Raw genomic sequence first — 17,996 nt, forward strand, 5'->3', positions numbered from 1 at the left:
GTTGAGATGCTTTCCGAACCCCAAGGGGGACGGGGGGTGGGGGTCGGCTTTTGGCGGGATTCGTGTCGCGCATACGCAAGCGAACTCCGAACCAGATAGTATTACTCATGTTCGCTGAACCGCAGCATACGCAGGCATGGGGCGGTGGAACATTCTTTCCATTTCCAGCCCGGCGTTATTTGCATTCGACGACACGTTTCGCATCTGCCCAGGCTCGTGAAGTCTCACCGCCTTTCCAGAACGGAAACACCACGATAAAGAAGGTGGTGATTTTTAGCTTTGCACCATGGGATTCCCGCCCATGCTGGGGGTCCTGAATTGTACGGTCGGAATTCCCGAAAACCCCCACGCGGTGATCTATGAGATTGTTGATTCAACAAAGAGTACAGACTCGTTTGTCAAAGCCTTTCTTCGGCAATCGTTTGGCAGGCAGGAAAAACCAGTCAACGGACGAGGAATTTGGTTTGTTTTGACCAATTTCCGGTTTGCGACAGATGTGACCTCAAGTTAGGATCGGAACTCCTTCCTCTAACGAATCCATTGACCAAAATATACACCTATTCCTGTCGTCCCATGCGTAGGTTGTAGATAAATCTCAAACTCTTACATTTGTCACCCCCATTATTACGAGCCCCGAGTCCGATCGAAATCGTATCGCAAGCGGGAGGGCGCAAGGGGACTTGGCAATTGGAGTTTTGATGGATGGATTAAGGTTAAGTGGCTATCTGGATCGCACGATCTTGATTATCAATATTGACTCGACTCGCTGGTCGGTTTTCTTTGCGACTTTGCATTGGTCCGCTCACTCTGAATGTCTACATAATGTACTGACCAAATATTGAAGTAGACCCTGCATGGGCTAATCTATTCGCTTTCGGGGACCCGACCCGAAACCTACCGCAGATATTAAAAATATTACCTCCACAGTAGTGGCTCCCAAAGTGCTTGTGTTCGCCCCTTCACCGACGAATGGTGCCTTAATTGGTGCACGATTTTGTTAAGCGTATGCTCTGCGTTCTGATCGAATGCTCCAGAAGGCCGATGTGATCAAAGTAACGATCGTATTTGAAAGTACACGAGGCACTTTAATTACATCCATACATGAGTTTTATAGCACTAGTTATGCCCGGTTCGGTGGAGGGTTTTTGGAGATTTCTTTTTTGGGAAGAAACAGTTCAACTAGTGTTGTGCCTAATGAATCTTTTGGTGAGATTCATTCACATGAATCTTTCACCTGAGATTCATTCAGATGGATTTATGAATCTTTAGGGATTCGAATCTTCAAACGTTTATGAATCTAATGAAACCGTAATAAATCTTCATGAATCTTTCATGGATCTTTCACGAATCTCCATGATTCTTTCATTGGTGTGGATAATGCGTTCAAAAAAAACAAGAGGTCTCTCTACCCATGTTTTGCTCATCAATTTTCACTATTGGATCATCACTTCTGTATCTTCGGGATTCTTGAATCTCTAAAACGATTCATGAATCTGAATTACACAACTCTAATTTCAACGCTTTTGCAACTGATGGTCGAGAAAGTGTGTGTTGTTTTACCGCAAATGTGGTCAACGTTTAAATTCCACGTAAATATAGATCGACCTTTGTCAAGGTAATACGGTTTCGGCCTTGCGTATGATCAACTGAGTGTTGAAGTGAGGCATTTACACCTGAACTTGCTGTTTTTGGCATAATTGGTCAAGGACACTGGCCCCGCGAACACTGGGCGTCGCTAGATGAGAGGCAGCCAGACCTTCCAGAGCACTTCTTGATTGCAATTTCGTCTCCGTTGTTGGCACTTACATGCGACATCCGTTCCCGTTCGGCGCAGGGCATGAGTTGCGGGAAAACCGTTCGATAAATTATTATTAGTGCGCCTCCATTGTGCGCCGCAGGTTCACACATTAATCACAGTGCAGTGCCGCTGGGTTTCGCTGCGGAACTGGACTAGGTGAGATTCCGGTTGTCGAGAGGTTCAGGGTCTCGGTCCCAGCTGGCAATTGCCCTCCTCTCCGCACGCCCTTTCCCATTGCGGTCGATTGGCGATCAGCGATCGACGCGTAAGCAAAAAAAAAAACAACAACACAATGTAACCAACGATGGTGTTTGTTTAGTGGCGACATAATTTCTTGTCCGTAACGCGACTGGCAATATCGTCGTCGTATCGAGAAACGTCGTCGCCGGGATGTGATGGAACGGATAACGAACACTTCGCGCCGGTACGACGAAGACGACAGTCGCCGATAGTCGTGGTGCGGAATAGTTTTGATTGGAATAAAGTGAAATTGATGCCGGTCAAGATGGCAGCGTTGGGGCGAACCTCTCCACGACCGACGGACACTTGGCCGTCACTTGAGATGAACATAGAGTGGGAAGCGATGTATGACTTCTGCCCGCAAGTGTCTTCCGACGAAGCGATCGTTACACAACGACATACTCCGTACCTACCTTCTTCGACCTGATTCTTCGTCTGTTCACTGACGAGCGGGTCTGAACAGGTGTCTAGACAAGCTGCGCAAGCTGGAAGATGTCACGATAAACACTGGAACTAAACCGACCAACGGGAACCAACGTCAAACACCAAACGTCCACACTCGACGGAGTTCTAAGTGCAAGTGAAAGCTGCAATTGGCGTGTGCGGCAGGCAGATCCAGCAGATGAAGTCGCAAATTCTAATCGATGTACGACGGAAAGGCCATCCACGGGTATATTAGCCCGTGGATCCCCGTATCTCCCTCCCACTCTTCGACTCACTAACATGTAGCTCAATTAGCTGATTGATCCTCCTTCTGGCCGTTTCCACTGCGGGGTCTCCCCCACCGTTGTGTCCCTACCGGAATACGGAAGTGAGGGCGAATCCCCGCCCGCATCTCAGCTGATGAATAATTGCATTGAGCTATGTATGAATCGGTTCGCCACGCGCCTCGATCGAAATCGTTCGATCGAAGACAACTCACGCCAATGGGTTGTAGGCATGCGAAGATAAGCGTTTGTTTGATGTTTATTGCCGCCTTTAACGCACCACCCGGCCATCGATTGCGCTTGGGATGGATCGGATCGCTAGATACCCGTTGCCGGTTGCCGTTGTTGGAATGCATGCTACGTTGCGCCACGCGCAGTAGCAAACACCAGCGCATCACGGCGTGAGGTCGGGCCCGATGCCTGATGCCGCTGACGTGAGAGATCTCCTCGGTAGTACCACCACAAAGGACAAAGATCGCACTCTGCAGCATGCTACGCGTTGTTCCGCAAGAACTGCTTCGCCGGACGCGAAATCCTTGTTCTGGGCGTTCGCGGTCTTTCGCTTCGCCAACCTGTTGCAATAGGATGCCTTTGTTGCATCAGCCGATTTCCGTCTCAAGCTGGCTGCCCCTTCAATTATCCACCCTTTCGGCAAGGATAGGACAGATCGGGCGTGCGTTGGGACGTTTTTTCTTCCCTTCCATACCACAGCTACGAAGAAGGTAAAAAAACCAAACACAGCACTCCGTTTCCTTCGCGTTCCTCATCGCGCTAGGAACGTTGGTTTCGCAAACGATTAAAAGGGTAAAAACCGGAGCAAGACATGCCACTGCTCGTGGCTCGTACGGAATTCTGCCCTGGCGCAGTTGTTGTATTCTATGCGTGACGACCTGAAGCTGTGCGTGTAGTACTCCCCCTCCCCCTCCTCACCCCTACCCTCATAGATCCTCTTTGGCATGGGTTCCATCGGATGCCCACTACAGATGGAAAGGTTCTCGCCCCTCGCCCACCGATCGCGGCAGTTTCCCGCGCTTGCAAACAATGGCAAACGGGGGTTGTACTCCACCGAGTGTGCGTGCGTGTGTATGTGTGTGTGTGTGTGTGTGTGGGTGGTTGTGCGTGGTATGCGGGGGCCATATCGTAACGCCACGATCGGACCTCGCACCGGCAATCGATCATTAAACAATTAAACCGATGTTTTGAAATTCAAATATTGAACCGATGAGGCGTGCGCTCTCCGTGAGGGGTGTGTGTGTGTGTGTGTGTAGATGGACCACAGAAGTGTTGCCACTTCGGAAAAACAACGGTTCACACATCGAACTCCCCATCCTCCCTCCGCCGAGCTGCGCGGGAGCGCGCGCAGATGCATTATGGGGAATGTGCAAAAAATTAAGCCATAATTCGAAGCAATGCGTTTAATGAATTCCTTTCGGTTCGCGCGGCGTGGAAAAACCGACCCCAAGAAGGGAGGGGGCGAGGGGGTTTGCCATTCGAAAGAATTTATCGCTCAAGTACGACAGCGCACGCAGTGGCGACCTGTTGACATCCAGCGCCGAAATGAAATGAAGCATTCGTCCTGTGTCCAAGCAAAGCGCCACGCTTGAGGAGTTTTCCGTTTTGGGTGAACCACGCACGATCCGGCGTTCAAATAATCCGGTGGTCCTCGCGTAAAACCCTCCCCGAGTTGGTGCTTTCTGGAAATATCGCACGCTAGAGGATACCGAAACACAGCGGAACGTTATTGAGCCATTTAAACACCACGGTTGTATATCTGCGAGTTTGATCTTGATTCGCGATTGATATGTACTCGCGATCGATGTATCCATCCATTTGTCATGAAACACGCTGTATGTTTGAACGGTTAATCTTTTCCTCGAGCTAATTGAAAAATTCAACGGAAACGCATGTATTAAAAAACTGCATCTGTTGACCGGACCTGGGAGGAACGTCAGGGGAAACGTTTTAAAATGCGTTCGTGTGGCTTTGTTTTATTCATGCACTTGGGGCAACCCCTTGTTTTTTTTTCTCTCGAAGTCCACCGCTTGCGGATAGTTAGTTTAGAACGAATGAATAACCATCTTTGCATAGTAGAATGTTAACTCAATTAAAACCGATAATTGATGGCATTTCAAATGAAATTGTACACATAATTAGTTTCACAGAAATATTTACCATCATCAAGCGGGGTTGTTTTTTTATCCCACTGATTTATCTTCTTGCGCTTGCGCAGGACAAAACCTTCGGAATAAACGGTGCACATAAATTTAAAGAAAGCACCCCACAATATGCGTGTAAAAGGAACCAATTCATCAGCGCACTGGTTAACTCCAGTGGCCCCACCTCGGCGGTGGCGGGGCCGGCGTTAATGGAACGAGAAAAACTAGTTTCGGACGGATAGTTCCTTTGTTCCGTCGGAACGTCGTCGGCGTTTCCTGCTGGCTAGAACAAGCCTTCCGTCGGCCACGCCGCTACAACGGTGAAACCAATTTTGAAAGGACCCCGAAGGGCGCACCGGACTACACTCTCTAGGACCTTCGATAAACGGTTGAGACATGGGCTTACGTGTGGTTTCCTGTTTCCGCCCGGCTGGCGATGGCAAATCTTCCGGTCAACCGAAGATTGTAACACGCACTGACACTTGCACAGCAGCAGCCGTTTTTTCTTTTTGTTTATCGCGTTTTCTCGTACCGGCGTGAAGAAGCTCACGAAAACTGTCCTCGCACTGTTTGGTTGTTGCGGTCACTTTTTCACGGCGCTTTCCTTGAGCGCTGAGTTTTTCACGACACACCGCACGATCGATCCGGCCCCCGGAATGGTTGTTCAGATGGTTTCGTGTGGTTTTCTTCGTTGGAAGACTTCAGGCGGGCACCTCGGAGTACAACAGTCTCTGCTAGCGTTGGCTCGGTGTTTTTTTCGATGGCGGTTTCGACACGCACGAACACTTCTACCCTCGTCCGATTTGCCCAATCACGAATCCACCGTACGCGTGGACACGTCTATTGGTAAGAAGCTTGGTTGCACTGGGTTTGCGTTTTCTATGTGTTTTTTTATTAATGTTTCGGCCACCACGGTGACAACGGTTAGCGACTTTGCTGGACGTGCTTGTTCGTGCGAAACCAAAAGGACACCGAACTTCTGCTCGGATCCGTGCTGCTGCTGGCAGTTTTCAAAACAAACTAATTGACGGCAAACTGCTTTACATTGCTTTTATACGGCCTCCGGAGCGATCGGCCCCGGGTGACCGGCACTCGCAAGTCGCAACAACGCGCGCGTTTGTTGGGCGAGATGGCGCTCGGGCGACCCGAGCTTGCCGATTCGCATCGAGCAGCTTCGTCGGGCGTTCACGCTCGGGCCGGCGATCGCAATTGCGATTCGGCGGCTGGAAAAGCGCACTGCCGCCTTGCGGGTGACTCGATGGGGGTGGGGAGGGTGATGAGGAGGGGGGGGAGGGGGGGGTCCACCTCCAAAATGAAGCTCGGTCGCGCGCTCGTGTTCAATATCGGGGATGCGATGCGTTCTCCGCTCCGCCGTCAATTAGCCTAGCATGAGATCCTACAGATTTAAGCGCTCCCCTACTCGATGAAGGATTCGCTTCACTTTGCCCTCTCGACGCGATTCTCTTCGCAACCCTGGGCACACCCGAACGCGTCACGGCGGGGGGTGTTCCGTCGGCCGAACCGGCGAAACCCTTGCCATGGGTTTCCTTGCGCCGCTCGGTGTCGCAGGGATGTGCACCTTGTTTGCATGCATAACCGGTCCGGGGGTTTGTTGCTTTTTCTTCCACCCTTTCTTGGGAATTCTAACGACAGCTTCAATCTGCGTCCCGGTGACACCCCCGGGGGCGGGCCAGATCGCCAAACTGTCGCTCAGGTGTAACAAGGTGGCCCCGGGTCGCGTCTCCGACTGCGCCAACGACTGCGAATCAAGGAGGGCAATCTGTAACTATTAGCGCGATTTTGAAATGTTGATCGTATGATATCGGACTGTCAAGGGGTGGACGCTGCACGCGCAAATAAGAACAAAAACCACCCCGAGGCAGGTGTGACTTTGATTCGAAATGGCATCTCCGGCACACGATGTCCCGATGGGGGGGGGGGGGGGGGGGGGAGGACAGAATATACTTGCCCAGCTCGACAGCGTCCCCTTTCGGCGATTGATCAAAACCAAAAAAAAGGCGCGAGTTTTACACTCCTAGCTTTTCTTGCCACACATTCTCTGGAGTCTGGAATTCCACCTGGCCGGGGGGGTTCGCCTACACAGCGCCACGGTCGGGCCTTATCAAACTCGGATAGCAAATTGTACCGACATTGCGCGCGGCACGATACAAAGTCGATGGCGGGGCCGGTTTATCCCCCGCGACCGAAGCTGAAGGTTGATCGATCGGAGCATGCACACGAATGATGATGAATAATGTAAGTTGACGGAGCGTCAGGATTTTCGCATTCGGCCGCACTTTATTTTGCCGTTTTTCTAGTACAGCATCGAGCGGGAAGACAAATGGATGCCATTAGCGGGCACAGTGTTTCTTAGTGTCGCCATGCCATTTTTTACTCCCACGGAATCGTTTTTAATGATCACCCATGTTGACTGTTTAGCACTCAGAACCAAATGAAAATAAAAATAGTTGATTTACTGTGAGGTCATTTTGCTCATCACTATCATCATTGTTTTCATTATCATCCTCTTCCCTGACATGAGGACCGATCTCGGTCGTACCTGTCGTTTGACTCTCTTGTCCTTTGCGTTCTGCGAATTTGCTATTTGCTATTCAGATAGTCAATCCTTTCGTTTCGATGGTCTAGGTTTGGTAAGGATTCTAAACAACAAATAGGTAAGTTGGAAACTAATGGACCTTGCGCTAACTCTAACATAAGTTTTCCAGCCTCTTACATTATTATTTCATACTTTTTATTAAACAGCAAAAATTAGAAATTGTTTTGTAAACATTATTTTTTCGAGCAGATTTAATTTCATTATTCATTATTCAAAAATATAAGTCTATAGAAAAGTAACCTATTTTCGTGGACAGATAACCGATAACGTGTATTGTTACCCCCCTGACGAATAATTCAATGTTTATGACGAAAAAGGTTTTTGTTTCTATCATAACTCAATTTTTACGATTTCATTGTAACAATTCATGGTTAAAAAATAGAATACATGGTATTGTTTCTGTTACAAACGTGACAGACTTTAGTCATTCAAAAACTAAAAGAGTTATGCACATTATAATATGGTAATTAGTTTACACACTCTGGCGAATCCCAACATTGACATAAAAAACAAAAAAATCAAGGGAGCATAATCACATACGAAAATAAATATTGTGAATCTTTTCTCGAGTTAGTAAAGATCAAGATTCTAAATATTTGAAAGATGATCGTTGGTATGTATAATCCATGTGATTGCCGACTGTTTGGCTGAACAAATTTGATCTACAACGTTCTTGATGAATCAGATTATAATAAAGCTATAGCTAATCGCAAAATTTAGTGACACAATTCAATATTAAACATTGCCCCACCACAACGCTTGAGAAACACTGCTCAACTCGTTCTCTTGGTTCCTGTTGTGCCATACCCTACCGGGAACGAGCTATTCATTAATCATTAAAGATTTAATAATAGCCAAGCGAAACATTAATTAAATATTCATTGCGTCACATCGATAATTATTGTGATGTATTACGTGTTCGCGCAGTTCTTTTGTAAAATGTTTCTAGCAAACATATTGTTTAGAGCAAGCTTGCAGGAATACAAAACTGGTTTGCATGATCTAAAATCGTCCACTGAGCCGTTTATTGTCGTGAAACGAAATTGCATGGGACGTAAAGGTTACTATATTATAGTAGCCGTTGGCGACTTGTTATAGGTTGTGCGAATTTAAATTCCATATAAATCACTACGAAAAACGCTGCTGAAAGCGTCATTTTAATTGGGTTATACTTTTTGCTGCCACCTTGCTCGCCACCCATATGCAGATCGCGGAATGAGGATATGAGCAAAAGCGCATAGCTAATGTATTGCTTTTGCGGAGGCACTGGATCGGAAGCTGTTGATTGGTGTTCGGAAAAGATGGCAGAGTGTGCCGCTGGACCAAAAATACGAAGAGAAAAAAAATAACCTGCTGGCACGCGACTGGCGAAGGGTAGAATTGTTAGTAGGAATTCACACCACGGCCGAAAGGGCCGTAAAGAATGTTGATAAATGTGTCCACTATTTGGTACAAACAAAAAATCGTGGAAAATAGTGCCAGAGAAAATGGGGTTGCATGCATGCTACGTTTCTGCTTTTGCGTGGTATACTAGTAGGAAGTGTCTGGAGCTAACCTATCCTATCGCAAGGGGAATCTCTTCACAGTTCCTTTCGTCGTTTCTTTGGTTGGCTATTTTATTTTTTTCGATTCGCCACAAGGTCGCGGGCACGCGTAGTTCAGGCCTACGAGACTGTGCACAAGTGCATCCGGGGGTCCGAGAGTACCTTCTCTGGGACTGTCCCTGCAGATTTGGCACAACGAGCGTTTCGAGGAGCGAAATGTCAGGTTATGGAGTTTCGTTCATTTGTTAACCTTGATGATCGAACGACGAACGGGTTGTGGGCCAGTTCCCCCTGTTGGCGCACGATAATGATGCGAAAATCAGTTCGATGGCAGCGTAGATAGGTACTCTGACGGAGCAATGGAGCAGCTGGGTATGTTTTGATTTATTATACGATATTGCGTAATCGACCGATGCTACTGTTCACTGGGACGAAAGAGAATGTTTATTGTTTCCATAAGACACAATTTTCGGTCGAGAAATGAAAAAGTACACAAGAACAACAGATTGGTTTTACAAACATAGGCGACAAATAAATATTTTGCATATTTGAACTGAAGCAAACTGATAATCGTAAAAATCAGACTCTTAAAAAATTAGCCACAATTTTAACGATTGTTTTTTTAAATTTACATCTACTATGAATAAAAATGTGTTGTTGTTTAACCAAGTTGTTGAAGTTCTTGCTACTTTACATAACGGTCGGAAATTATATCAAAATTCTTTCAAAATTTATTTGCATATTGCTTTTCTAAAGTACATTTGTTAGCATTTCTTACTTGTTCATATTGTTTTCTGTTTGGTAGTAGGTTGTTTAACGTCTAAATAAAGTTAAACGTGTAATTTTTGACAAAATTGTTTTAAATAGGGTATGTATAATATATTGATGGATAAAATCTCTTCTAAATTTAACCTTACAGTAAAAGTATACAAATATGATTGGAGTTAGTTGATCGTCTGGCATAAGACAAAAGTAAGCTAGTCTCTTGATCGTAATTTAAAAAAACCATGTCATGTACACATTTGCATTCTTCAAAGTTTTCACCAACTTTTGTCGTATGTTTAGCAAAAACTTTATTGCAACTAGAAAAAACTGATTGCAACTAGAAAATTTTTGGTTTTCAATTTTAATTCGTAGAATAAAATTTAGTGATGATCGTAGCTCTGTTTTGTTTTATTGTTTTCCATTATATTTGATTTCCATAATATAAGTACATACATTATTCTTATTGAAACAGGTTTGAAGATTTTTTTACATGGCTTCATCTCCGACATTTAGTTTATACTCAGCTGATCCAGGGTTGCCTCATAGCGCAATACTGAAACATACATCGTACGGCTATAAAGTTTATGATCCTTAATTGGACATCACGTTCAGCGTAGAGCATCGTTCCGAGTGGACTTCAACAGGAGTGTATTTTATGCTGGCCTCATATTGTTACGCACGGAATTTATTGCAAAAATGTAATGTTTCGTTCATGATCGTGGCCGCAATTGCGGTGACGGTTCGTTACGGGGCAAGGACCGATGAAAACGTTTTGCTAGGGCACTAGGGTTGGCGGGCAGCATTTACAAAAAGTGGCGGACATGCAATCGGTGATCGTGTGGAGGTTTTCCTCCCCAGATCCTTATAAAGCACGCGATCAGGATACATTGCATTATTTTTTATTAAAAGCGGAGCTGCCTGGATATCCTTCCATTCCATCGCTGTTAATTGTTTACATTCGTCTTCATCCAGCAAACAACCGGCCTTAATACAGTCATTAGAATCAGCAATCAGTTGACCGTGGGGGAACAGGGGGGAAAATTGAAAGTCACCCCAAAAGCAGCTCGTTCGCCTACCTTTTATTCCGTGCGAATTCATTGTCAACCGTCGATCTAGTCGAAACTGGTTATGTTCCCCGCGAGCATAAGGAAGCGTGGCACTAGTCCAATATCGGAAAAGCAACCCGACGTCGGAAGCGTGCCTCCTTGGACTTTAATGGGCGTCGTGTACATGCTACACAAGATGGCTTCCAATCCCCCTTGCGCTGCATTTAGCACCTCTAACGACCAACGAAACCGAGCAAAAGATTGTGCGAACTAATCGGAAGAAGGGACGGAGAAATACGACGGATTGTGGCCAATCTTCACCAACCCATTACAATACCTTTTCCTCTGCGCGCCCGCCGGTTCCGGCACCGAAATATTAGACGCGAACGCCACCAGAGAGTGGGCTCCAGTCCATTAATCCGTTCAGGTAATGGTCAAAATGTTAATCATGGGCACGTGCCGGGCAAGTTTTTGTTCTCACCTTAAGATTCCTTATTTTGCAAACAGCCGAGTGGAAAACAGAGGCATATCATAAATATCAATGAGCAGCGACCAATTGCGTCCAGTTCGAATAAAAAGGAGACTCGCTGAGCACGGTTTCGAAGAACGGACCAAAAAAAGTGAGAACGACTTTTTAGGGGCTAAAAGTTTGGGCTCGCTCGAAAACTGGAACCGACGGAGGCGAATTTCTGTTGATTGATCGTGTGTAAAATTGACCGCGGATATTGAACTTGAACGATAAGCCGTCGGTGACGTAGCAACTCTATTGCACAAGCGCATTTGATTGGGCGATGTGAAATGCAAACAAGTGCTAACCATGCAGACAATTCAAATATTTTATATGATAAAAACTGTTTATTGGTAGCGACTTTTTACAACTGTCTGAAACTGACGGCTCTTGGACCTAGAAAAAATCCTAATCTTCACTGACCCTGGCTAAGCTGTTTTAGGTACGGCGGTGATTTAGCACAGGACAGGCGTGTGTCTTTACGCCGGATTAGTTCCTTTCACAATGCCCGCCAGTTCCAGTTTTTGCATTCTTATTCCGATACATATTCCATTTTTTTGTCCATTGCTGCCAAATTACGACCTTCAGCGTTCCTACCGGTCTGCCAGCGCGAACCCCCGAACCGGTGGAAGAACCGTAAAAAAAAAACGAAAACATAAGTATTCCTGGGTTTGTTGGGGGCATTTCTTGTACTATTTCGACGTTGTGCACCGGGCACTGCTATGGCCGATTGATTCTCTGTCTCGTTTTGGTGCGTTTTTGTTGTGTTGCTCCACGAGCTCCCTCGTAAACCCGAGACAACCAAACAGTTCCTTAATTTCATGGTCATTATCGAAAAGATTGAGGCAGGAGCAGTTGCGGATCGGTTTCCCCGGGTCGGTAGCAGCGATATTAAAGGAAGGAAACATTTGCCAACATTCGCTAATGACTGACAATTCGCACAAGGAAATGGTCTGTGGCTCATTTGCCTACACGGCGGGTTTCTATTGTGCCCTGGTCGCTCCAGCCTCAATCAACGTCGCATTTTCCTGCCCATCGCAGCAGCACAGCATTTTTCCATCCGTTTTCAACACATGTTGGCTTATGTGTGTACCGGGTTAATATAAAAAGAAAAATATATTTGCTCAGCTTGAAGACAACATTTTCAATCTAAAGATAAACATTAGCACAAATAAAATGGTAATAACACAATTCAACATTAACAGAGCAGAGGTTCTTTTGCAAAATTTTAGATGCATTTTGTAATAAAAATTCTCGAACAATAACGTGTTCCGTATCGTAGACAGCATGGTGTCCTAATATTGAATACGAATAAAAAACCTACATTTTAACATTCAATAATTCAATTTAAATCTCGTTATGGCCATTTTAACGTTTTTTAGTATGTTTAAACTTTCGTGCATATTTGATGACATTCAATGTTTTGTTTTTAAGTTCTTTCTGTAATAATTAATTCAGAAATGAGTGGTAGGTTTACTTCCTAACAAATTCTATTCAAAAAAAACTTCTTTAACTTATTAAGTAGAATATTTTCCCGTTAACCTGGAATGGTTTGACGGGGTTTTTTTTTAAACTTGAACAATGACGGTTTTCAGAGCACAGACAGCTTGGTGTCATAATATTGAACACGAATTACCCAAACATCCGTAAACATGTTTAAAATTATTTATTATTCTGATTTCAATCTACTTTGGGTCAGTCTGTCAGTTGTTTAGATTATGTGATCGATAGAAGGTCTCAGATTCCGGGTGTGACTATTTTGATCACTTGATAGTTGACGTTGGTCTTTGTTTTTTGTTAGTTGCCAGTACAAACGGAAAGGTAATTGCGATCATATCTCTACCGAGCATTAGATGTGCGAATATGTATGACGAAACAACATGATGAGGAAGATTAAAAATTGCGCGTAAAATAGAATGTTTTTCGCTTGAGGGAACTTATGCATGGCACACGCTGAATTAATTTGCCCCAGGCCGCGCGGGCACAAGACTCTGCACACATTCCGATTTGCTTCCACACTTGAGCTGCACCTGTCATAAAGCTATGATCTGAAACGGCTACATACCGTCCTTCGGAGCGGTGAGCAGCAGGCCTTAGAACAAAGACACGGAGTTTCCATTTGGCAAGGAACATGGTTCTGCTGTGCTTTTTTTTTCCACGATCCTAATGCAGCCCGCGGTATACGAAAAGGAGGGTTGGTTAGTTTCGGTCGAACAGTTTTATGACGCACCTTCCGCGGCTTGATCGAGATACTAAGCTGTTTTATTAATTTTTCTTTTTCACACTAAGCTGAATTGTGCAAACCGATTGCGCCATGTGGCGAACACGCCAACCACCTGAAACTCGATTTGCATTTCGACAAACGCAGTGGGTGTATTGATGGTTCTATTAGAGGCAAATTTATGACACGGTGTTAAACTTGAAGCTGGGAAAAATTTATCTTATATTCTTGCAAACAGCATACTGAAAGATGAACTTTTCGTCCTTTTCGAGTCAGTTGTTGCACCGTTCGTGCTGATATTCCATTCTTTTCCATTGTTTGATACAGACCCAATGAAGCATTGAACCAATTAATGAACGTCATTCGACGCGATGCGATCCTTTCACTCGGGCGGGGCTCATTTCTGAAGAACGAAAAACACAATCACACTTTGGCGGCGCAGATTCGTTCAACTTTTGTTCTAACGATTCCTCCAGCGTGAACTCTTAATTGGTTTTTACTCGAGCGGATGCTTTATAGCGGCCTGCACCAGAACGCGTTGCAGCTCCTTCTAGGAAGAAACCGGTACGTTCGTCGCGTTGTTTGCGACAAACTATTGCACGTTGATTTGTGTGGTGTATTTTAAATTTTGCTTTAATTAATTTGTTTTGCGCGTGACACATGCGCGTTGTGTGCTCTCCTGTTGCGAGCCGGGTTTGGCAACAGTTCGTTTGTGCTTCGTTTTAGTTTCTGCATTAGCTAAATGCGGAAGTCTACGGTTACCTGCTGAAGCTGAATCTACATTAAATGAAACAAACTTTTTTTTAACGCTGTATGGAAAGGTTCGGCTGCATCTCGTCGTACTATGTTAATATTCCACCATATGGAGAGAAGTGGCGTGCATCCGGTAGTACAAAAGTAACAAAAATAATGGCTCCCTTTTTGAATTTTCATTTGGATTTTGAACCATACTTCAACACTAGAATTGGGCGGTTTGCTTGATTTTACATTTTAGTTTTGGAATAGATGGAAAGCTTTTTAAAAATGTTCTGACCCACCAATTCATTTTGTATACAGTGCTCGGAATCCCTAAAAAGCATAGACATTTTTCTGATACCGTATGTAACATTTTTTTCATGCTAGAGATTAAAAACGAAGGGTTTTCCACAAATCAGCTCTTTTTCCCTTTCCGTATCCCAGCTTTTTTGGTGGCTTCGTCGGCGTATCCTTGCACCTCAATTTAGGCCTACCTCTTCAGGCCTTGAGGACAGCCTAGAAGGACTTTGAAAATGAAAACCATCTTTGAAATGTGCAAGAAGTGCTTAGTATGTTGAATCATTTTCAGAATTGTTATCAACAAACGGATCGGCATAAACTTTTTTTTAACAGGATTTACAGCCTGGCCAGCACGGGTGTCTTAAGCCATTTTTCTCTGACGATCGCATTGAGCTCTCGATTCATTTCAAATTGCTTCCTCCTATGTAAAATCGTCCGGCCAGAATTCTTTCAGAATTTAGATCCAGAGAGTGATATTTCACCAAAGAAACTCTTGTTCCAATGCCTCATCGTCTCGATACATAAGTAAATGAGATCAATAAGGCGCTCATCAATTTTTTGTAGTACCGTGAAGGTGAAATTGAGATGAATTCAACCATTTAGAAATTTTGCAATAAGCAAAGTTCATTGTAACATCGAAAAAAACTGTAGCACATTTGGATTGTTTATGGTTTTGTATGTATTTTTCATATCTGCTTCCCAACAACAAATTATTATTCCGGATAGATACATTCCGAAATTTATTTATTTTGCTAAATTACCGAATTCAAAGCATCATCGCATAAGCTGTGCTTTGTTTTATTCGCTTTGCTTTAAACAGGAATTTTAAGAAATTTTTTAAATAACACTCATGCTCTTAGTGGGATCATTTTGTTTACATCACACGTTGACGTGTTACTTAATAATTTATTAAAGTAGAGAGCACATGTACAATTCGTCGAGAGGTGAGGGTGTGATTTCCGGCACACCTCAAACCGTTTGAGTTTATTGGATTCCAGCCATTCGTTTTTCGTTTTGTTTTTGTTTTTAATGCCAATAAACTCAAACGTTGAAGCTGTCCAGACCGGTCACAGTCCTACGGCGTCAGTTGGTGGCGCTGGTATCACTTTAGTACGGCAGCTGGAAAGGTAGCGGCGGGTATCCACCGTTGTACGATCGTCCCAGCCGCGGCGAGAATGGCAGATTTCGGCCCAGCCGTGGCGCAAACGGGGGCCTTTGGTGGTTCTCCCCGACGGAATCTCGCCGCCCGAGCCGGGGGGAGGTCGTGTGGTAGAAAATCGGCTGCGGTTTTCCTGCGGATTGAAAGGCAACACGTTAACGCGACACTACCACTAGCGATCAGACGGGGACGTTGACCGTTCTCCTTACGAGGTCTTGCCGTCAGCAGCAGCACAACGTACGGCGTGCCCTCGATAAGCTCGGTGGCCAGTTTTTCCGGCGACTCGCCCGCATAACCCAACGGTTCACTGTCGAACTCCTCCATCAGCTCGTCGTGCAGGTCCACCGGGATGGTGCGCTTGCCGAGCCGTGGCCCGAACCACATGGCGGCCGCCCGTTTGTTGATTCCGTCGTCGCCATCCTCCCGCCTTAATCCGTCGGTTTCGGCCGCACCATCGGTCACCTCGTGGGCGAATTTTTGATCCTACAAGAGTTTCGAGACGAATGTTACCCTTTCGCACATCCCAAACACATCGCAACACGGGGCTAGTGTAATTACATTTGCATCCATTTCCACGCTGAGGGCACTTTTGATCGCCAGATAGAGGCAGATTAGATTGAAGAAAAAATAAAATCTAAACATTTTGCTTTGAAATATATTGTTGGGCACGGGTTCGGAATTGTTCACTTCGCAAGTCGAAATACACTACTGCACTGATAGTAGGTTGGATGAGCCATTCTTATATAGTACCGGACGAGAAAGTTATCGATTTTCTCCTGATCCTGTACGGATGAATGGTAGCGATCGAAGCGCGAGTGGGTGGATTGCGAATTGATGCCCTGCAGAAAGAAGGAGCAACGAAAAGTTTCCGCGAATCTATACTCGGTTTTATCTTTCAATTTTTACAAGTGGAAAATACACGCTATCCCCACCTGCTGGTTTTATAGTTATACGAGAATTTATTAATTTGGCTCATGTTTCATTCATATTCTTCGATTTAAAAATGTTTTACGATAGTCATCATGTAGCAAATTCGTGGCTCCTCGGCAAAGGTGTCTTACAAGCATCCTGTCGGAAAAGAACACATATACACAAACCGGGTGGCACGCATGGCTGGTTCGTAGTTCGGTGTTATCCGCGTGTACTGAATGGGTAGCTTTCAGTTCCACCCCGCTGTCCAGTGACGAGCATTAATATTAATTTACGGTAGATCAGTCAGAAACGTGGACGCTTATTTAGAATCCCTTTCCCATGCGTCGACCATACCAGGCATACACACACTCATATGGTGTGCCGCGTCCCCGAATGGAGTCGAATGATTGAAAACAAAAGGATTACGGGCTCAGCCGAGGTGTGCCTGAGGCCCCCGAGGACGTGTATGCAAATTTAGCGTCCAGACGTCAGCGATCTTCACAGCGGGAGGGTTCGTTGCTAGCGACTTCCGTACGGCGCGACACTGCAGTTCTATTGAACGCTATCAGACGTAAGATGGCTGCTTCAAGTGTAACATGAACGGTTGCTCGTTTAAAGAATAGATTATTTTTGCACTCGACAGAGTTGAATACGTAGATATATAGAGAGTTGAACACGTAGTTAATATGTGAATACTTCGGTATTTTACGAAAATAAAGGAATGGGACAATATAATTACCTTTGTATGACACCATAATACGTCAAAAACAGTCCAGCTGTATTAAACACAACATTTATTCATTTACAGAGCTATTGGGAAAGGTTACTACAGCAAAATAACCGATATATTTATTTTGGTTTAGGATTAGTTCAACATTTTCTAAATTCATGTAATGGAATACCATCATCGAAATTTGTGGTATACTAAATTTGATTGAACAAGACGTGGTATACTGAAAGGCGTTCCAGCAGCCGGTGCGTTTAATTAAATATTAACTCGGTCCTGAAATACTCCAACGATGGGATAATTGGGGACCCTCCAGACTTTACCATTGTCGTTAATGTTTCTATACTAAAGGCTTGGACTAACTAAAGAGTTGGACTTGTAAAAAAATAGAGCTTGTATGTATGTTATTTAATAGTAACAGATTTTATAACTTTTTTCGTTATTTATGTCAACTACGTTTCATATCTTATGACGAATGTTAATTTAACTGCATGGGTAATATTTTATATCCATCGTTTAATTTGCCGTCCAGCGTTCATTTTCGATTAATTTGTCAAATGT

General features: G+C 44.7%; 1 protein-coding gene across 1 annotated transcript; it reads right to left on the bottom strand.

Moving 5' to 3' along the window:
- Positions 1 to 15,744: 15,744 nt before the first annotated feature.
- On the bottom strand, positions 15,745 to 16,438 carry LOC131288416 (PBAN-type neuropeptides-like). The gene is made up of 3 exons (XM_058317548.1): positions 16,355 to 16,438; positions 16,006 to 16,279; positions 15,745 to 15,929 (listed from the first exon to the last, which is right to left on the bottom strand). The coding sequence occupies exons 1-3, from the start codon at positions 16,436 to 16,438 to the stop codon at positions 15,745 to 15,747; spliced, it is 543 nt and encodes a 180-aa protein (XP_058173531.1).
- Positions 16,439 to 17,996: the final 1,558 nt, after the last annotated feature.

This window comes from Anopheles ziemanni, chromosome 3 (assembly GCF_943734765.1).
Source record: "Anopheles ziemanni chromosome 3, idAnoZiCoDA_A2_x.2, whole genome shotgun sequence".
NCBI classification, from domain to species: Eukaryota; Metazoa; Arthropoda; class Insecta; order Diptera; family Culicidae; genus Anopheles; species Anopheles ziemanni.